Here is a 23,428-nt window from a genome sequence, read left to right on the forward strand (position 1 = left end):
GTAGAGTGGACTTAGAGACATCTCTACACAGTGCCACTTTTCTAAGCCAAATATATTCTAAGCTAGGAATATTCCCTTCATAAACCTCAGTTTTCATGGACTTTTTTCGTTTATGTTTAGTGCTTAGAGACATAATTTACCTGCAGTGCAACATATAAATCTTAACTGTAGTTTCAGTTTTGACAAATGTGTTTACCCATTTAACTCACATTTTCATCACTCCAGAAAGTTCTTTATGCTCCTCAACTCTCCTCCTGCAGCCAGCTGCTCACTGATTTCTATTACTGTAGTTTTTTGTTTATTTGTTTGTTTGCCTATTTAAGAACTGCATATATATGTGCTAACTATTTTGGGTTTGGCTTCTTTTGCTCAGTATAAATTTTTTCCTTATAACTGTATTGTTTCACATATCATAACATTCACCCATTTAAAGTGTACAGTTCAGTAGTTTTTAGTATGTTCACAGAGTTATGCAACCATCATCACATCACCACCATCTATTTTTAGGAGTCTTTCAACATTCCAAAAGAAACCTCTTGCTCATTAATAATCATACCCCTTTCTAACTTCTCCTTTCCCTGCCCTAGGCCCAGGCAACCACTAATCTGCTTTTTGTATGTATGGATTTGACTATTATGGACATTTCGCATAATGAAATCATACAGTATGATCTTTACGACTGGTTTCTTTCACTTGGCAAGGTTCATCCATGCTGTAGCATGTATCAAGTGCTTCATTCCTTTTGATCGCTGAATAATACTCTGTTGTTTGTATATATCACACTTGTTTATCCATTGTTCTGTTGCTTGACATTTAGATTGTTCCCCTTTTTGACAACTATGAATAATGCTGCTATATATATTTGTGTAAGTTTTTGTGAGGACATATGTTTTCATTTTGAGGGGGGCATATACTTGGGGGTAGAATCACTAGGTCATATGATAACTCTGTATTTAGCATTTTGAGGAGCTGCCTCATTGTTTTCCAAAGTGGTTGCACCATTCTACATTCTGACCAGCAATATATGAGGGTCCTAATTTCTCCACATCTTCAATAACATTTGTTATTGTTTTCTTTTTTATTTCAGCCATACTACTGTGTATGAAATGGTGTTTCATTATGGCTTTGAGTAGTGTTTCCCTACAGAATAATGATGTTAAGCATCTTTTCATATGTATGTTAGCTATTTTTATATCTTCTTTGGAGAAATTTCGGTTTAAATTTATTTGCCTACTTTTAAAATTGGGTTCTTTTTCTTTTCATTGTTGACTTGTAAGAGTTCTTTATTATTCTTGATCAAGTTCCTTACTGGATAATGATTTGCAAATATTTTTTTTTTCCATACTGTGGGTTGTGTTCAGTTTCTTAAAGGTATCTTTTGATGCACAAAAGTTTTAATTTTGATGAAATGAGTTTCTTAAAGGTATCTTTTGATGCACCAAAGTTTTAATTTTGATGAAATGCAATTTATCTCTTTTTTCTTTTGTTACTTGTGTTGTTGATGTCATACTTAAGAAACCATTTTCTAATGCCAGGTCATGAAGAGTGACTCCTGTGTATTTTTTCTGAGTTTTATGGGTTTAGCTCTTACATTTAGTTAATGAACACATTTGAGAATATGGAATTTCTTCTTATTGTGGCTTTGGATGCATCTTGTAAATTAATGTTCTCAGTTTCATTTTCTAAACGGTTTACAACCTATTGTTTTGAAGAATTTATTTTTACATTTGGTTATAGGATGCTTTTTAAATTGTTTAATATTTGGTTGTTAATTTCTGCTTTTATGAACTTTATACACAAATTGGACCATTATAAACTTTCATAAGTTTGAGTTTTTAAGGTTGTTTTTTTGCTCAAAATATTCATTTTTATAACTATCCTCTGACTGCTTTTAAACTTTAACATTAAATGTACTTGAAATAATCCAGTTTTATTATATTATTGATATTACTCATGTTCTAATTTTTAAGGCTGTTAAGTTTGCCAAAAATTGAGTGGTGTGTTTATTTTCTTTTAAATGATTATTCTCTGTAATTTTTCCTATTAGTTTTTACTTCTGCATGTTTTGAAATTTAATCTTACATAATGGCAAAAAAATGTTTCTGTAACATTTCCTGATTTTATTGATTTTATTTCCCTCTTTATAAAATTTTAGATTTTTCTTATAGTGCACCTTTTTCTAAATTTGCCCCTTACCCCCTTTTTTAAAAAATAGCTTATGCTAAGGAAAAACCTAGTTCAGTATAATGTATTTCCTAAGAAATAAGGACATTCTCTTATCTAGCGAGAAGATAGTTATTAAATCAGGAATGTTAGCAGGGATACGGTCTAGTTTATAGGCTATATTCAAAATTTATAAATTGTCTCAATGTTTGTTATAAAAGCTGCTTTTTTCCCCCTCCCAGTCCAGTATCCAGTCCAGGGTCATGTATTGCATTTAGTTGTCATGTCTGTCTAGTTTCATTTAATTTGAAACAGTTCCTCAGCCTTCTTTGGATTTCTTTCTTTCTTTCTTTCTTTCTTTCTTTCTTTCTTTCTTTCTTTCTTTCTTTCTTTCTTTCTTTCTTTCTATCTATCTATCAATCAATCATCTACCTACCTACCTACCTACCTACCTACCTGTCTTTCTGTCTATCTATGTAATCTATCCTAATGTATTTATTTTGGTAGACTGTCACTGCAATGATGTCCTGTTGTCCTCAGTGCATCCTATCAGGAGGCTTACGATGTCTCCCTGTTCCAGTATTGATGACGTTAGCCTTGATTAGTTGCTTGAGTTGTGTCTGTTAAGTTCTTTCGTTGTACCGTTATATTTCTCTTTTCTAATTTGTGTGAGCTACATTTAGAATAGGTAAATATCCTGTGTCTCATTAAGCTTTCATGTTTTAATTTTAGGATCTATTAGTGATTTCCTAACTCCATCATTTCTCCTATAATTATTAGTTGGCATTCTACTAACAGGAAGAGCTTTCTTTTTTATTTTCTATTTATTTATAGGCTCATGGATTCTTATTTTATTCAATGGTTGTAATTCAGTACAACCATTATTTTGACACCCCATTTGTCCCAAATTTGGCCAGTGGAAGCCTCTTTAGGCTGTCTCCTGAGTTATTTTAGTATGGTCCCATGATTCTTTGACCATTTATTTATACTCTGTGACCCAGGAATATGTTCCAGGCTTACCTTGTACTTTCCTGGCCTCAACTCTGGAATAAGCCATTTCTTTAAGGTTATTTTTAATAGCAGATGGTATTTAGAGGTCCAGATCTTAGAGTTATGGTGTGCTCATTTGTACTGAGGTATTATTGCATCTAGGCCCTTCTAGTGTACTGAACTAGGAAGAGTGTGTGTGTGTGTGTGTGTGTGTGTGTGTGTGTGTGTGTGTGTGTGTTAAAAACCAGAAGTTAGTGTTGATATCTTATTTCTATTTATTATCATAGGGTACGTTCTAGTCTCCCACATTGACATGTTTGCAGATCCTTTTTTTAACAGTGAAAAACCTGGGTCCCTTGTCCTAATTTATTCAGTCTTTGAATACATCGAAAGGTAGTTTCAGAATTTTTAAACCCATACCACCTCAAAAAAATTACTGAAGTTCAAGATTTCTTTATAATTTTTAGAGGTAAATTAACATATGTGAAATGCACAAATCTTATGTGGTCAGTTTTTTGAGTTCTGACTCATATTCTTTGTCCTCTGAGAGTTCTGACTTTTTCTTCTCAGTCTCCTTTGCTGGTTTCCCATCCGGTGTTCATCCTCAGTATTGTTCTATGCAGGTCTTCCTGCCGCTGCCTTTTCTATCAGTCTGTGTTACACCTATTTGCATGATAGTGTCTGCAACTAGAGTCAGAACCAAGATTAACTCATTTTTGTAATCCTAGAGCCTCTCATAGTCTTAGGCATATATGGAAGGTGCTAAACAGGTGTTTGAATGAAAAAAAAAAAAAACCACAGTCATATTGCTGATGTTGATTTATAAGTTGTATGTAGAAGCTTTCTTTGAGAATCTTGAATAAATAAGAGGTTGGATTTGTATAATGCCAGAATAATAATCTTATTTCATCATTTCTAATGTGTGCATTTATTTATTTATTTATTTATTTACATTTTATCCTCTGTGAAATTGAGATATATCTTTGTTGATGTCTCTCAATATTGGTCGGAGTCAGGTGTGAAAAATTCCATTGATGTCTAGGTAGAGAGAAAACACCAACATGAAAATATCTTAAGATTTAATGAAATATGGTAAAGTTATTTTGGCCAGTTCTGCCACTGTATAAGAAGATTTTTGGAGCAGTGTAAGGTATAAAAGACAACTTGAAAATTCCTTAATATTGGGATTGGGGGGTACAAGTTGAAATGAATTAGCTTACTTGTCTTTATTACATAATAGCAAATTGCTGGGTTATCCAGCTCCACAAAAGACAGGACTGTGAGATCCTAGAGAAAGGACTTGGTTCTGTTCGTTGCCCTACCTCCATTGAATGACAGTAGCTTTCTAGTATCTATAAGATGGCTGAGTGCTTATTTCAGCTCTAACCGATAAACTTCAGTGCTGTTTCCTTGCCTGAGAACATGGCAGTGGCAGAAGTCTCCCTTCAGGGAGTCCTGTTCTGAGCGCTCTGACCGGTAATGCTGGGGAACTCCTTTGTCTTAAAACCCAAGAGACTGTAGAACTCTGATGGGTCTGAATGTGTTGTGACTTCTTTTTATTTCATTTGTCAATTAAAAAAAAAAAAAAACACTTATTTTCTTTATCAACAGGAGTGAAACCTCGATCTGGCTGGTCTATTGATCCTTTTGGACATTCACCAACAATGGCTTATCTTCTGAAATGTGCTGGATTTTCTCACATGCTTATCCAGAGGGTTCATTATGCAGTTAAGAAACATTTTGCATTGCAAAAAACACTGGAGTTCTTTTGGAGACAGAACTGGGGTATGTAGGGTTTGATAAAAGTTGAAGATCTCACTTGACTTAGATGTTATTTTGCAGGAGTTATGAACTCATACCATTAAGGGTTTTATTCAGAGTGTTAGTCTTGAAAATCAGGTTGCCTAAAGATACAAATTTTTAGAATTATTTTTCCAGTGCATTTGTGTCAAAATTCTTTTAAGCAGTGGTGAAGATATTTATCTATAGAAAATTGTAGGTTCTTTTTTTATGCCTAAAAGAAATAAACATAAGGAATTAGTCTTTTGCAAATAATGCTTTCACTTTCACTTTTAAAAGCACCTGTTTTATCACAAAATTGAACATGCATCAGAACTAATATCAAGTCATTTATCTCATATTCAGCCAGTGTTTCTTCTGCCTCTCCTGTATCTGCATCTAGTAAGAATTGCTTTTTAAAACCTTAATCCTGTTCTCCCAGAACAGCTCTCATATTACCTATATTGCTTGTTTCTGTACTTTGTTTTGTGGACACCCTGGCTTTCCAAGGACATAACTTCTACAGCTCTTTGTTGGGAGAGAGGAGACAAGATTTAGGCCTCTTGGGAGACCTGTGCCTTTTCCACCCCCATTTAAAATTCAGAACACCTTATTTTTTAATTCATTTTTATTTATCGAATCCTTATTAGGGGCCACACATTGTGTTATCTGCCATATATTCAGTCTCTCGTTGGATCTTTAACCTTTTAAATTAAGATCTATTATTATCCCTTTACATAGAAAAGAAATGGAGACTTAGAAATGTAAAACCATTTGCCAAAAATCATACAGTTGGTAGGTACAGAGCCAAGATTTGAATCTAGATCCGTGCAGTTCCAAAGTCTGGGCTCCTAACCCTCTATATATGCTGCCTTCACAATATTGAGTTCTCAGATTTCATATAGAAAAAATATTTATTTGCTAAAATAATGTGCAGAATTTACTGCATTATGTTACCCTTACTTTCCTTTGTAATCTAAACCCCTTCTGAAGTGTAAATCTAGATAGTAACTTTCTTATATATATGTACTGCTGTTTTTTCAATAAGGAGAGAAATTAGCTATATAATTTTTTTATTTTGGAAAATTAAACCTATAGGGAAAACAAGAACTTGTAGGGGGTCACATCCTGTATAGTTTGATCAAATGCAAAGGAGCATATTAATTTTTAAAAAAGGATTATTAATTAGAAGATGCCGTACTTAAACTATTGCCTACATTCAAATTGCCCATAAATATTAGCAAGAAATTACCAAGTATATTTATATAGATAATACTGTGCTAAGAAGAAATACAGAAAACATCCATGGCTATAAGGAAATTAGTCTAATTTGATAAAAGACAAACAACACCAAATGCAGGAGATAAACTGAAATGTGTAAATGAGCTGCTAAATAGTGTAGTGTCAGGAGAAATAGTGGGGTGTTAAGAATGTCCTTGATCATGGGAGAAAGGAGCAGGAAGATTTCTATCAGTTCTGGGACTTGTAACGAGCTTTGTGCAGATAGCAAGCATTAGCGACCAGCATCCATGGTGTCACATTCATGAATGTGATTCCGTGAAACAACTGACAGCACAGAAATAATACATATTATAATAGCTTTAAAATTTGAAAAAGAACTAGTAATTACTTAAATAGAATTTGAGGCAAAACAAGTATTTTAGGACTTATCCGATAGATTTGAATATGTTGCTTTAAAATTATGTTTTGGAATTAAGTTGAGCTTCTTTGTGTGTTCTCATTCTTAATAAAGCAATTATTTTCATTTTTTAAAATGTCAATATTGCTTTTTGTTTTTTCTTTTGTCTTTATTATAAAAGCAATTCATACTCATTCCTAAAATTGGAAATCCATACATAAATAAAGGGAGAGAGCTATTTACAGGTCAGGATCATACAAAGATAACCACTTTTAAGTCCTAGTTAAGCCCTCCAATCTTACTTGGTGGTTGGCTTCTGAACTCAAGGGCAGGTATATCAACACATACTAGCATTGACATTTTAATTCAAAACTATTTTGCATCAGGAATCCGTGTTTGTTTTCCATATATTTTTTGTTTGCTTGTTTTTATTCCCTTTCTTGTTTTTGAAAATTACTTTTACTTTTCCTGTGCTCTCTTCTTGGTAAAAAGTTCAGTTGGTCAGCATTTGGGGAGACTCCATGAATTCTCCAGGTTTTACTTCCTTCTTACTGCAAGAAGTGGAAAGGAAGTTGCTCAGTATTTTTACAAGCCCCCATTTATTCCTTTGTTCTTTCAATTACCCCATTTATTTCCTCTCTCTCTTCTCACCCAGCCTCTGCAGCTAATGGTCTCTCTCAGTGTGTTCTGTTACCTGAGGTGAGAACAGTGTGGCAGGAGCTGGCAACCAGAGATGGACACAGCCATAATTTTGGATGAGCTGGTTATAAATTTTGCTTCTGCTCAGTTTGTATCCTTCCAGGTCAGCAGATGCTGGTTCATAAAGGGGCTTTTCTGTCTCTACTAAGTTTAGATATAAGAGGTAGATAGAGACAGATGTATCTTCCTTCAGGCTGGTAGTCATTGAATGCCGCTGGGATATATGTACTAGTAGTTAAAGGGGTTGTTTACTTAGGGCAGAGCTTGCATTCTATGTATATAAAGTACTGGCATTTTGAACAGTTTGGGGAAAACAAAATATATAAATGCAAATTTGTCTGTTGGTTCTTTATTTTAGATCTGGGATCTGTCACAGATATTTTCTGCCACATGATGCCCTTCTACAGCTATGACGTCCCTCACACTTGTGGACCTGATCCAAAAATATGCTGCCAGTTTGATTTTAAACGGCTTTCTGGAGGCAGATTTGGTTGTCCCTGGGGAGTGCCCCCAGAAAAAATAAACATTAGAAATGTTGAAAACAGGTATGAAAATATCTATTCATAAGAATACCCTGAACAAGCAAGCATTAGTTGCTTGTTGCTAAAGAGTTGAATAAATGGGTTTCAGTAGCCAGCATTATCCTCATTCAAAGTATTCGTTCAAACCAAATCTAAAGCAGCTTAAAAATTCCAGAGCCTTGATGATGCCTCTTATGTGTCAGAACTTAATGGAAAGTGAACAATAGTAGATCAATATACAATGGATAACCTATAATGTACTATTATTACCATTTTCTTTGCTTTCATTATAAAGTGTTCTCCTGTATTTGATTGATTTCATATATTTTTGTTGATAATAAAACTTCTGGTCTCTATTGTATAAATTGGTAAGAAAAGCAACCCAACTGCAAAAACACATTTATTGAAATGGAACGCATAAAGAGTATAATTATCTGTTCCCTTAATAACAGTTTCGGTGGTAGTGAATGCTGCCTAACCCTGATAAATGCATACATCTTTGCATGTATACATTCAATAGTTTTGACTTACAGAAAACTTTAATTGGAAATATTTATACTTAAAGATATTTAAATAAAAATCAAAGGAATGAATCATTTTTTAAAAGAAAACTGTGCTAATGATGGCATTATTAAACTGTTACCTTTAGTTCTAATATTGACGCTTTTAAATTTTAATTTCTTTACTTAAAAATTAGTGGCCTATAATGCATTAAAATAAAACATTGTATTATAATATAAACCACTCAACTCTGCTAGGAAAATAATACATCCTTTTAAACAAAGTAAGATCTTTGCACTGTGCTTTATCAAATCTATTTATTTAAAAATTTGCTTTTAAAATATGTGCAAGGAGGAAGATGAGATTGTGTTTCTTTGCCTTGAGTGGTCCTTGTGGTCATAAACAAAATAGTCCAGCGTGAACCTCTCACTGTGGCAGCCACAGTAGTATCTTAGCATGGCAGCCTTCTTGAAACCATGGAGCCTGTCTGTCAAAATCTGACTTTCATAGTTGTTTTGAAAAACTGTCCAAGATTAGAGTTCGACCTGGTTTCATTTTCTTGGTTCCTACAGCAGTGAGAATCAATAAGGAATACTTAACAGCCTTCTTTCATGGATTTGGTTAGTTAGGCAGAAGAGAATAATCCAGTATATTATATAGCAGAAGGTGTGAAAAGAAAAGTAGGGAGCTTACCTGTTTACTTGGGAAAACAGCTGTTTGTCACTGAATCAGGTATTTATACTACACTCAGCTCAGGTGGTCAAGGATAGGGAATTTCTTAAAACACTGCCACATGCTTCAGTTGGGGAGTCCCAGTACACCCATAGGTATTGTGAGGCCCCCTCTTTTACTTTGTTGGGTGCTGTGGAGAGTACCTGAGAGCTATTTTGTGTAATCCTTTTTTGAGTCATCTAACCCTTCAAAGATTGCCCTCCAAAAACATACCTTGTGCTCACTCAGCTCCAGTGATTCTGAGAGTGGTTTCTAGGCACCTGGGAACATATGAATGAATGAATCTATATAACACTTATGTAGATTTTTTAAAAACTTCTGATAAGTCTTGAAATCTTAACCCTGCTGGTTACTTCGAATCTAAATGTCACCTTTCTTTTGACTTAGTGATGAATGGAAATCCAGCATAGACATTCCAACTTAGCAGCACTTGACGTTTTAATACCCTAAAGAAAATGAGATTTAACTATAATATGCAGGTGACATGTTTGAGACATTCAGTTCAGCAGGTTTCTCTACTTCGCAAGTAATTCTTCATCAAGTTCAGTTTTTGGTCTAGTACCATGTATTTTACATATGTGATGATTTACATGTCAGATGATTTGATGTTTCAGGGAATTTTTTTTCTTCTTGGTTCTAGTTAAGTTGACATTTCTTACCTGGTAGAATAAGTGAAGAGCAAATTGCAGCTGCGCATCTTCAAATGTGATGCTGGTCAATTCGTTCATCATTAGTTTACCATACATTTAGTGAGTATCCACTGCCTACTAGGTGGTGTAGGTTTGTTCCTTGGCTTTCTCAGTGTTAACACTTTCTGAGCAGGAACTTGCGAGTTAGGATAGATGTTGAATGAAAAGGCCCATTATTAATGTTTGTGATTTCTTTCCTTTTCTGTATTTTATACATGTACATACAAGCTATGGTAATATCTACTAGTAAACCTTGAGATGCACTTAAATGATCAAATATCTGTTTTCATGCTGGTTGCCTAAGGAATCTAGTTGAAAACAGTTTAGAAAATGATCATATAAAAATATTGTATGCCAGTCTCAATTTAGTTATATGTTTTTTCATAATTTCTATAAAATGATTCTTTCCATCATTGATGTTCTTTGTGTTTCTTTCATAAGTTTTTATATCATGTATTGGAATTTACTTCCAGATAATCTTTGAAGTAAAAATTTGAATACTGGATAAAAAGCATATTTGTCATTTGTCATTAATTTCTTAAGCTTTGGCATTATAAACATGGAGAACTATTCTTGTTCGTTTGTTTAATTTCATTTTCACAAGCCCTCCTTCTTAGTTTGTATTCTCAGACTTCTTCAAATGATGCCCAATTCAGTATTTCCCAAAGAGTTTTCTGTAGAATACTAGAATATAAACCATAAAACATATTAGCATATTGTGCTCAGCTGACCTTTGAGACATGGATTAGAGTCCAGGGAGGTAGAAACTAAAATAGGTCAGTCAACTTCTAAATTTTATCTATTGATCAGTATTGAGAAGGATGGCATGACAGATATTTGACGGCAGGTGTTAAGTGAGTTGATTTTCTTCCTTTAGAAAAGGAAATACGGTTCTATAATTGGTTTTATTCAAAATATTATACTTTTTAATGTTTAATGAGACAGTTTTAGATTAAATTAATAAAAGGGATATTAAGTCATGGCAAACTTCAGTGGTCATATAGAAGAGAAATCCTTATCTTCTTGGACTAAATTATTTTCAAACACAGACTATCTGGGATCTGGTCTTTGTTGCCGGCCTTTAGGGGACATTGATGCCTCATGTAATAATTATATGCCAAAGTTGGTATGTGACTTTGTTACTCTAAGGGTAATCCTTTGGAAAACTATAGGTTTTTCCTCTCTGATAAAAATTTTTGAATACTTTAAATGGATAATGAAAATTAGTATGGTAGTTTGAAAAAATTTGCCTCATAAATCATATTAACCTAGAATATAGGTGAAGCATACAGTAATCTCTTTTAATATACTGCACTTTTTAATGAGTTGCCCCATTGTTCTTTTCTTAATACTATTCGTATGTTCCCTTTTTTCTTTCGTAGGGCTAAGATGCTTCTAGATCAGTACCGAAAGAAGTCAAAGCTTTTCCGTACTACAGTTCTCCTGGCCCCACTCGGAGATGATTTTCGCTACTCTGAAAGCACGGAATGGGATCTTCAGTTCAGGAATTATCAGCTGCTTTTTGATTATATGAATTCTCAACCTCAGTATAATGTTAAGGTAATGAGAAAATAATTAATTATGATAGTGTATTTGAAGTCAAGTGTACACTATTAAATGAGGCTAAAACACAATAGCCTTAGTTTCTTTGTCTTGCATCCCAGTATTCCTTAGAATATATAGTTCTTATGAAAAAATGTAATTCATTTAGAGGAATATTATCTTATACTCTAGTTCCATTTCCAAAGTTTTCCATTTCCTACCACTCCATGAAGATTAGAGAGCCATTACTTTTATGTGGGTGAAAACACGTACCTACTAGCTTGTGATGTTTGTTTTTCAATGATGTCCTGTTTTTCTACCAGCATTGACAGTTTATTGTTTCTCCCTGACAGCTGCATTTTTGTGATTTGGTAGTGTGACTGGCAGATGCAGATGAACATGGCATGAATTTTGTAGACAAATGACTTGTGTCTAGAGAACACACTAGCATTTTTCTTAGATGAGACTTCTAAACTTAACCATTTGCCTGTAGTTCTTACTTTCTTTTTTTTGTTCTTGTGAAAAATTTGAAATGTACCCTAAAGTTTTGAGAATAATACAAATACATCCTCTGCCCCCACAATCCATGGCTCAGCTATAACATTAATTAACTCAAGATCACTTTTATTTCACCTGTGTCCCACTGTCATTTCATCCCTCTCGCTGGGATTATTTTGGAGCTAATTTCAGATGTGATCTAGTTTCATCTGTAACCATTTCATTATGTATTTCTAAATGATAAGGACTGCTAAAAAATATCATTAGAATACCATTATCATATCTAAAATGTTAACAATAATTCAATAATATATATCCAGATAGATTCAAATTTCTAAATAAAAGCAATTTGTTAACATTCTTTGTGTTAGTCAAGATTAAATCAAGAGTCATATGTTAGACCTTACATGAGAAAATTAATTATACAACATGTTTATTATATTTACATGTTAACCACTCAGACAGTAGAAAATCTGTGAAAATACTGTGGAAAGGAAGTGATGATATTGTGTCGGAAATTAGAAAGCTGATAATGGACCACATTTTATGTAGTGAGAATTCAAGTTTATTAAGTAAACTTAAATAATATCAAATAAGTAAATAAACTTAAATAAAATATCAAGTTTATTCAAGATACTTACAAATGAGTTTCTACCAGATTATGAACTCTGAACATCTGGACTTTGTTTAAATTATCCCTATAATTTCCTTAGAGATGAAGCTCATGCATGAACGTTTGCTAAGAGGAGGGCATATGTATATGGGTATCTTATCTCTAAATACACCTTCCTGGAGAATGGTTTTGAGGTCTGTAAAAGGATTTACACTAAAGAATTAAATCCTGATTTTAGTATTTTACCTATTTTCTCCCCGATTTGCACACTAGAACAATTTTTTAAAGTAATTTTTAAAGTTGAAGTATCATACATGTAAGAGAAGTGCACAAACCATAAGTGTACAGAGAAATTTTTCAAGTTTAAAAACGCCCCGGGTCTACGGCCATGCCACCCTGAACAAGCCTGATCCCATCTGATCTCAGAAACTAAGCAGGGTCGGGCCTGCTTAGTACTTGGATGGGAGACCACCTAGGAAGACCAGGTACTGTAGGCATAAAAAATTAAAAATAAATAAATAAATAAATAAGGGATTGTAAGCTGACAAGGTCCTTGCAATCTGTGAGGTCAACCAAGGGTTGCATCGCCTAAAAAAAAAAAAAACCCATGTAACAACCACCATTCAGATCAAGAGGTAGAACATGTGCAGCACCCCAGAAGAGTCCTTTCGATGTCCTCCAAGTCATTACCAACTCCTGCAAAAGTGACCATATTTTCACTTCTTATTATTGTGATTGCCTCTTTTTAAATTTTTTGTATTTCTCTGGTACTTAATGAATTTGAGCTTCTTTTCATAAGTTATTGCCATTTGGGTACCGTCTTTTGTGAAGCTTCTATCTATGTAAGTCTTCTGATGGTTTTTTAAAGATTAAATTAGGTTGCCTGTCTTTTTCTTACCTTCTATAGTTCCTTTATATATTTTGGATTGGATCTTTTTTTCAGATAAAAGTTATGCAGATATTATCTCCCACTATGTAGCCTATGTTTAATTAATGCTGTCTTTTGATGAACAGACATTCTTAACTTTAATTAAATCTAATATAACAGAATTTTCCTTTATGGCTAATACTTGTTATGTTCTTATGAAAATATCCTCTAGAAACTTTATTGTTTTACCTTCCATATTTAGATCTACAGTCTATTTGGAACTGATGGTTGTGAATGTGTGATGATAGGGATCAAGATAGATGTTTGCCCATATGGATATCCAGCACCATTTGTTGAAAAGATCACAGTTTGCCCACTGCAGTGCAACGTCATCTTTGTCTCATTAATCATAAGTGAGACTACATTTGTATGGATCTCTATCTAGACTCTCTATTTAGTTTTGTCTATTTGGCTAATCTTACACTGTCTTAATTACTCCAGCTTAATAGCAGATCTTAATATCTGGTAGTATAAATCTTCTGATTTTGTTCTTCTCAAGATTGCATTGGTTATTCACAGTTCTTTATAATTATTTTTTGTTGTTGTTAAGTTGCTTTTTTAAAATATTTTATTTTATTAGTTTCAAGTATACAGTACATTGGTTAGACATTTTTATAGTTTATAAAATGATCCCCCTAATTGCTCTTTGTCTCCTCTGGCTCTCCACCTAGCCATTACGTTAATACTAATTGCATTCTATGCAGGCTTAGGATCAACTATTTAATGTCAATCAAAAAAAGTTGAGACTTTGGGATTGCATTGACTCTGTGGATCAATTTGAGTACAATTAACTTCTTTACACATGTTAGGCCATTTAATCCATAATCATGGTATAGTCCATGTATAAAAATACAGTTGACTTTTGCATTTTAACCTTGTATCCAGTAACCTAGATGCATTTTCTTTTTAGATTTTTTTTTCCCCTCAAGTCCTGGCTGCCTTGATTGCCCTTAGATATCGTCAAACAAAATCTTTATTCTTTGTGTAGTTTAGCTATGTCTGTTTTCAGTGGGATAGAGATATTTAAAGTTACTCTGTCTAATCTGAAAGCCTTGAGTTTATTATTTATTTTAATGAAAGGAAAATGAGGAGTAATTGAATTTAGATGGCTAAAAAATTGGCATCGTATATTAGCCAAGCGAGCCAGTTTGCCAGTGATCATCACTTATTTAACTGTTTATGTAATTTTTCTATGCGATGTCCTGATAAAGGAGTTTAAGATTAAGGTTATGCTTATGATTTAATTTGTTGCTTTTTAATTTAAAAATCTCTAAATATTTCTATTTGGTTATATTTTAGGTGTACCAAATATTTACTTCATTTGAGCTACCAAGAGACTCTACAGAAAAATTTACTTTAAATAATTTCTTTTGAAATTACTCTAGAATGGATAGAGGATTATATTTCAGTCCTTTAAGACTGAACTAAGATTGTGAGAAAGCCCACTAGACAACTTACATAAACTTTGCTCTGGGAAATTGCAAAGTAGAGTATATTTTCATCTTGGCTAATAACAAAATTAAATGAAATATTTTTAAAGGGTATAGTCCATTGTTAATATTAACTGCAGCATTCTGTTGTTTCCTAAAATTTGAAACTGAAAGGGATTTTTGTTATCTAATAGAAATCCCTTATTATATAGGTGAACAAAGTATAACTTTAAAATATTTAGATCATTAAATATTCTGCCACTATTGTTATGTATACTTCCCTGAGCTCATCTGTACCTGTTGGGTCTGAAATTAATCTTGTATTTGAGACCCTCATTTCTTGTGTGGTTACACACACAAATACTTATATTCAACTTCCTAGTAATGCAATTGAGTAATAATACTTACAATATTAGCCAATTGAATGCTTATTATTTGCTATTGACTGTTTAAAGTGTTTCACGTTATTTTTCTTAATTCTCTGACCATTTTCTGGTAAATACTATAATTATCTCATTTATACATGAGGAAACTGAGGCACAAATGATTAACTTGCCCAAAACACATTGCATTTGAGTAAACCTAGGTAAGAGTAGATAATATAGTTGAAATTAGCTTTTCTTTACTATAAGCAGGATTTAGAAATAATCATCTATTTTGCTGTTATAAAATTTATTGTATCGCAATTCGATTATGACTTATTTCTGTCTTACAAATTTTGTCATCGTGTTTCCAGTTGAAATTTTGTATTTGCAGTGGAGAAATAACAGCTGAAATTTACACCATTTTATGCCATTTGTGTTTCTGAGTATTTTACTTAGAACCCTATTAGCTATAACACAGAAAGACACATAGACAATATGTAATATGCTGAAAACCACATGTTAGGTGTTAGAGATAGAATTCAAACCCATGCCATCTGGATCCAGGTTCTGTAATGCTCTTAACCACTCTGCTACACATTGTTTAGAATTACTTTTTAATTATTTTTTTGCCACACTGAATCAAAACAGCTTTCATTGTGTGCGTGTGTGTATATCTATAAGGTAGGAAACAACAAAATTAGCATCTTTCTATTAAAAGGAACATATTCCCTATTGAATTCTTGGTTTATTTCTAAAACACTATGTTTTAATATCTGTTAACAAAGTCTGGTATAATGTTTCTTCCTTCTTTTGATTTATAGAATAGTTTGGTCTTATAAAAATGGATTTATGTACTGGAAATTTAAATCATTAGTCAGAAAGACCTATTCATTTGAGCAGTCAACCTTGCAATTGTCATTCTTTGTGTTTTACTTCTCTATTCAGTGTTACCTGCTGATAGAGATAAGTCCATTTTTTTTTTAATGACCTGCTATTCTTGAAGTTTCTCTCCTTTCTCTTATAGGAACTCAAACTGGGGGGAAGGGGAGACCAGGGAAGGGTATGTGCATATATGAAAATATTTAATGGCCAAGAAAACTTATTTCAGACTTCTGGGACATTTGCTCAAAATATGTCTTTTATTTTTGCTGTCTCCCTCTTCTTTCATCTCTGGATTACTCCATGTCCTGATTTTTGCACATTTTAAAATTATATGTAAGACATTTCCAGGTCCACAAATTTATAGATCTAAATAGCTCTTCTTCGAACTGCTTAGGTGTACAAGTTTTTTCTTAGTTTAATTTGAGACTTGATGTAAGTAAAAGAATTACTGAGCATTTTTCTTCTGCTTTTAAGTTTTGTAAAATCTGAGCTGTATATTCATCTTTACTTGAAGCTTATCTTATTTATTAGTAACTTTTCCTTTCAGTGCAAAAGTAATTTTAAGATAGATATGAATAATTGAAGTATAACTTTTTTTTTTTTTTACTAGATACAGTTTGGGACTTTATCAGATTATTTTGATGCCCTGGATAAAGAAGATGCAACCAACAGAAAGAATAGCCAATCAATGTTCCCCGTTCTAAGTGGAGATTTTTTCACTTATGCTGACCGAGATGATCATTACTGGAGTGGCTACTTTACATCTAGACCCTTTTACAAACGAATGGATAGAATATTGGAATCTCATATAAGGTACTTATACCTTTGGATAACCACATTTACTTACTTACTTCTTTAAAGTTATCATAGTCTTTTTATAGAGTTTTGCATAATAACATTTATGGAGTGTTAGGTTGTGTTTTCTGAAATTTTAATGCAATCAGAGATATGTCTCCAAAGCTTAATCAAATTATTACATAGGTTTTTGTTCTGGAAGGAAGAGCAGTTTATTTAATTAGATTTTCTGGCAGTCGTATTCTGTGTTTTGTATTTTTCTAATTAACTACCTGTATTATTGGCACATCATGATTATATTCAGTGATATCGTTATCTGTGTCTACAGGTCAGTAATCTGGCAAGCTAACTAATTGAAATGAGCATAGGTCAAAAGGGGCAAATAAGATCCCTCAGTAGCCAAAACGTGGGCCTGAAAATATATACTCTAAGATGAATCTATTTTATATGTGGGAGAACTTTAGCAGTTCCACCTCAGTCCTTATTTATTTATTTGAAACACATTCGATAGGTGTGATTTTGTGCTTAGAAGGACAAAACTTGAAAAAGATGAGAACTGATGGTGGCAGGGTGAAAAAAAACCAAACCGACATTGAGAAGATAGAGAAGTCAATAGAAAACATAAAAATACTCAGTACCAGCATTATCCAGTAGAACTTTTAATCACTGTCCAAGAGAACTTCCTGCAGTAATAGAAATATTGTATTTCTGCACCGTTTAGTGTGGTAGCCACATGTAACTATTGAGCACTTGAACTGTGGCCACTGTGACTGAGGGACTGAACTCTTAATTTCATTTAATTTTAATTATTTCAAATGTAAATAGCCACATGTGTCTAGTGGCTACCACAGTATAGAGTATAGTTCCAAGTAACTGAGTCTCATTTTTGGTAAAGATAAATTACCCTAGTGACTCCCGAGGCTTTTCACGTGCGTGTGTAGCCCAGGGGAGTAATTAATTTTCATGATGAATTCATTTTCAATTTAGCTCAAATCATGAATTCATATGATTAATTTTCATGGCGAATCTCAGTATTAAAAGTAGAAAGTTATACTTACCCTCTTCTGTGTCCTAGTGAAAACAGTACATCTTGGAAAGCCTTTTTATAAAAAACGTGAATTTCTTCAAGAGTGGTAGTTTGATATAATAATGTGTGTTTTTTATTATTTTATTATTGTTGTGCTACTGTTATTATTTCAAAGGCTTAACATTTGACTGTGTTTTTAGATATTCATAAATGTGCCAGTTGGATACATGTTATTATATTTTTAATAAAATATTATCCATATAGAGATTTATGTGTTTTTACCTAATAGAATGCTAATTAGTTCTGTTATGTTATTCTGAACTATCTGTAATAATAACAGAGCTAATTAAAGTAGTTATTTTGGACCACTGAATGATTTTTAAGTGTCAGATATTTTTTAGTGGCAAAGATTTATGAATGTTGGTTCAGTCTTAATTTATCGAACATATTCAAGGTGAAGTAGTTACTACTGGTGATATAGTTTAAATGTTTTGCTGCTTTAAAACAAACAACAAAAAATAATTGCGAATTGTATACTATAATTAACTTATTTGAAAATAAATTTATTGTCTGATATAGTGATATTCATCCTAATCCTCATTTTTAAAAAATTTGAATAACAGAAAAGTATAAAGAAGAAATATTCTTAAAGTTCACTTTTTTACATTTTGGGTTATCTATGTGTATGCTTACTCTTCAAAACCAGGAATATACACACATACACACACACATATACACATATATGAACATATATACATGATTTCCTTAATTTAAATTTAGTGATTTTCATCTGTGAATTTCAGAAGAGTTAGATTTAAAAGTAGAGATTATTTAGTATCTTTTCACTATTTCAACAATTTAAAGGGATTCATTTTTTTAAAAGCACTACAAATCTCTCCTTTTTCCTGATATTTTAATACATTTGCAAGCTACTTTGATTTTCCCGCCATCATGTTTAACGTGTTTTGCACAAAAAACCTTATATTTTTTACTTCAGCAAGTCATTGGCCCTTTTTAAAAAACTTTTTAGAAACCTATCTTGAACTGTGTCCTCTGATGAAAAAACTAAAAGGTAAAAATTACAAACCCCCATATTTTTGCTGAAAAACTACTCTTAAGGTAACATGTTCTATTCTTTAAAATAAATGAAGAAAGACAGTGTATGTGTTATCATCTTTCACTTTATATTGCTAAATTCTCTATAGCTGTGATATGTTATTATTCAACACTTAGACTAGCTCTTGTCACTGAGCTATTGAGTTATCATTTTCTGGTTCACCATTTCTGTTACTCTCCCACTCATGTGATCGTGCATTTCCCCACCATCTCTCCTCTTAATGTACGTATGTGAGAGTAAATGGCTTTCTGGTGATGAAATTTATGGTAATGCCTACACTCCTCTTAGAAAGAAGAAAGGACAAACATTTCTTCAGTTCTTTCTGCTCTGTCGAGATATTTTTTCACTGTGTTATACGTAAATAAACCTATCTTGCTGCCAGTGGGTACAGGCTTTCCAGGATCATCTAGAACAAGGGCCCTTTGTATCAAGATAGACATGTTGTTCTCTGATGACCGAGGATTTAGATTTATTAGTTACCTTTTTTAAAAAGATAAATTTACTTATTTAAATTAGTTTCAAGTATACAGGACATTGTTTAGACATCTGTAATGTTCATAAAACGATCCCCCCAATTGCTCCCTCCCTTCCCTGGCCCTCCACTTAGCCATCATATTAGTGCTAACTGCATTCTCTCTTCCATGCTCCCCATGCCCAACTATCAGCTACTAATTTGTACTTCTTTAACCCTTCAGCCCATTCTCCCAGCCTCCCAAACCCTCTCCCCTCTGTCCGTCACCAAATTGTCTACTATATTTGTGAGTCTGTTTTTGATTAGTTTGTTCTTTTTGTTCCTTAGATACCACATTTAAGTGAAATCATATGGTATCTATCTTTCTCTGTCTGAATTATTTCACTCAGCATAATAACCTCTAGGTCCATGTCTTTGCAAATGGTAGGATTTCATTCTTTTTTAATGGCTGAGTAATATTCCATTGTATATGTGAACCATAAATTCTTTATCCAATCTTCTGTTGATGGGCATTTAGGTTGCTTCCATATCTTGGCCATTGTAAATTGTGTTGCCATGAATATTGGAGTGCATAGATCTTTACGAATTATTATTTTGGTTTTCTTTGGATAAATACCCAGAAGTGCAATTGCTGGGTCAAATGATATATCCACTTTTAATTTTTTGAAGAACCTCCATACTGTTTTCCATAGCAGCTGTACCAATTTGCAATCCCACCCCCAGTGCATGAGGGTTCCCTTTTCTCCTCATCCTCACCAACACTTGTTGCTTTTTGATTTATTGATGATAGCCATTCTGACAGGTGTGAGGTGATATCTCATTGTGGTTTTAATTTGTGTTTCTCTGATGATTAGCAACCTTGAACATCTTTTAATATGTTTATTAGCCATCTGTATTTCCTCTTTGGAGAAGTATCTGTTCAAGGTCTTCTGCCCATTTTTTAATTGGACTGTTTGTTTTTTTTGTTGTTATTGTTGTATAAGTTTGATACCTTGGTTTTATAGGAATGTTTGTTATCAATATCTTTCTTATGAATTCTTTGTACTGAAACTGTGATTTCTTTAAAAAAAAATTTGAAAATGTAACAGTGACACCTTTTAGATAGTAAACCGAACTGATTGCTTTGAAATAAAATAATGACTATTTTATGCAATTAGGGCTGCTGAAATTCTTTACTATTTCGCCCTGAAACAAGCTCAGAAATACAAGATAAATGCATTTCTTTCATCATCCGATTTCACGACTCTGACAGAAGCCAGAAGGAATTTAGGACTATTTCAACATCATGATGCTATCACAGGAACTGCAAAAGATTTGGTGGTTGTGGATTATGGTACCAGGTAATATAATTTTGAAAAGTGATCTTAAAACAAAATCTTTTAAAATTTTGGGTTATAAGCTTATATAATTTGACAAAATTGTTAATATATATCAGAGTACATTAATAATGATATCCCTTATAACTATTGCTATTAAAAAACACCAATTTTCAAAGCATTTTTCAAGAAATCTGTTGACAGAGTACTAGCTGTCCCGACTTTTTAATTGCAGAGTATTTTTGCAAATGGAGTGGTAAAACATTATTGTAAAAGTGGTTCTGTTTTCTCAAAAAACAGTGTGGTAATTATGGTACCTTCCTGACTAAGGATTTGGTATCAAAACGATAGTTAAAATTCAGAGAGATAAAAGAGCTGCACTTTATTGTATGAAAATTTAATTTCATCCTACTTCATGTCCAGTTGTTCTTGGATACCTCTTTTTTTAAAAAAATGGACATTGACACAAAAGAATAAGCCTAGAAGCATAGCCAGGAAGTACAGGAACCTAGAAACCTTGTCAGATATGGGTGAAATAAGGAATTTGGATAAAAGGATATAGTCTGAGTATTAATGGCAAAGCCATCTTCAACTCTTTGAAGGTCTATCAGATGAATGAGGTGTTTGACACTCAGTTATTTTCATAATGCCTAATTAAAAACAGTAAGTATAGGCTTCACAATAGCAGAGGATTTTGTAAACAGTGCCTCCCAATAATGGAAAGGCTTATGTTTTATGATAGAGAGATTTCGTGGTCTTAAAATCATGCTAGAGTTCAGGTTACCATTTATTAGGGTCAATGCAGAGGAGATTCCTACACTGGAGAAGGAGTTTTGACAGTTGTTCACCACTGTTTACATTATTATTTCTTGCAGATTTTTTTGCTATCAGCAGTGGTATGCTTTGATGATATTTTTAAATCATTACAAATATGCCCTGATTTTCTTAAAATATAGATTTACAAAGTAAATCTATTTTTACATAAATATCCCCATATGTGAAAAGTGATAACAACACATAAAGTCATATTAAAAAAAGGATCCACAACTGTTACTTATAATAAGTGTTAATTAAATTTTTTTAAAAGTTTTTGACTACCTTTTAAGAAATTTGGGGAAAAAATATTCTTGAGGTTTTATTAATTGAATTAAGTCCTTAAAAATATATTCAAGGTTGTATCTTGACTACCTCTCAATTTTCTGTGGCAAATGTATTTGGCATCCATCTATTGAGGTTTAAGCTGAGCTTAAAGTAGAAAACAGTCACTAGATGATAATGATGTTGATATTTCTCCCACAGAAAGAAATTTTTTTTTTTTTTTGGCCTCAGGCATTTCTGAAAGTAGGGTCAGATCTTCCATTTTTCCTTTTCACCTTTTCCTATCTTCATGGCTTATTGAGAGTTTAAATGGGAGGCTGTTTAGAATCAAACCAGAGCTCCTAAGAGGAAAAAGAGAAGTCATTCTCCTGCACTGCCTTCTTTCTCTCTGGTTGCCATATTTGAAAGAGATTTGGATACAGGTCATTGAGTTTTCGCTACAAAACATTTCCTGTCTCATCATCTTTCCAGAAGGTGTCATTAATTCCTCCAGGTGTTTGGTATTACTTTTAGCTTATAAAAACATCCCTGCACAACATTACATCTTACAAAAGAAAGAAACAGTAATTCTCAAATTGTACTTGACATTGTTAAATTTGCTTTGCAAGCACTTCACATTTCATTGAAAAGTCATAAACAATTATCAAATGATTATCACAGACATTTTAAGTTGGAAATTTCAAAACACAAGTAAGAGAATTATAAACAAAGAGGCAGCTAGCATAGGGTTTTCTCTTGTTCTTGGACTATTGACTACCGTTTATTCACATGTTGGCAGATATGTCCCTATGAAGAAATGTATGAGTTAGGGATGGCATTTGGCTGCTAGTAATAGCAACTCGAAACAGAATAAATCTTATCCTGCTTATTTTTATGCCGTATTAAAGAAGTATGCAAGTCACTGGGTACAGGTATGACAGCTCCACAGTGCCATCAGGGCTCCAGACCCTTCTGGCTTTCTCTTCTGCCATCTAAGGGTGACTTTCAGAGTCAGGCTCTCAATGATAGGTTGAATGTTTTTTATAATTATAAGCTGGAGAGCAAGAATACATCATGGCATATTTGGAGATTAATCCTAATTATCAATTATCAATTAATCCTAATTAAAAATATTGTATACAGACATAAAAAATGAATTAGACTGGGACAGTATTTGTACTGGATGTTCAGCTTAAAAGTGGATAGATAAAAGGCCTATGTGGAAGAGAAGAAATAAATGGTAATGAGGTCAGTTACAAAAAAATTTAGAATTTGTCAATTCCTAAGTTCTGATTAAGGTATGTAAGAGAAAAAAATGAACAAAGTGAGAGTCCTGACATATAAATCAAACTTTGAATGACAAACATGACAACATTTTCTTGAAACACCAACAATGATAACAAACTAGAAAACTGATTCCTGATATTCCGCGAACTGTTCTATAATAATAGGGTAAGGGCATGTTTGGAAATTGGAGGCTCTGAGAAATCCCACATTGATGAAATGTTGAAACATTTAAAATTTTGTTTTATCCAGTATTTCCCAAACTTATTTACTGTGTTTAGTTTAGTTTTATTTTAACCAAAGCTTTATATATCCTGAGAAAGCATTTGGGGATTGCTGTGCTAGTTGTTAGTGCTCATCTCATTTGAA

General features: G+C 32.9%; 1 protein-coding gene and 1 non-coding gene across 2 annotated transcripts in view; both read left to right on the forward strand.

Moving 5' to 3' along the window:
- Positions 1–23,428, forward strand: part of MAN2A1 (mannosidase alpha class 2A member 1) — a 158,030-nt gene that overhangs the window by 60,136 nt on the left and 74,466 nt on the right. The window contains exons 6-10 of the mRNA XM_011365152.2: positions 4,765–4,938; positions 7,629–7,815; positions 11,096–11,273; positions 16,582–16,784; positions 20,540–20,722. Coding sequence (XP_011363454.1) covers positions 4,765–4,938; positions 7,629–7,815; positions 11,096–11,273; positions 16,582–16,784; positions 20,540–20,722 — 925 coding nt within the window. The remainder of the gene's footprint in view (positions 1–4,764; positions 4,939–7,628; positions 7,816–11,095; positions 11,274–16,581; positions 16,785–20,539; positions 20,723–23,428) is intronic.
- LOC111743062 lies at positions 12,745–12,863 on the forward strand. Its single transcript, XR_002781573.1, has one exon. It is a non-coding gene; the product is annotated as a 5S ribosomal RNA (ribosomal RNA).

This window comes from Pteropus vampyrus, unplaced genomic scaffold (genome assembly GCF_000151845.1).
Source record: "Pteropus vampyrus isolate Shadow unplaced genomic scaffold, Pvam_2.0 Scaffold106, whole genome shotgun sequence".
NCBI lineage: Eukaryota > Metazoa > Chordata > Mammalia > Chiroptera > Pteropodidae > Pteropus > Pteropus vampyrus.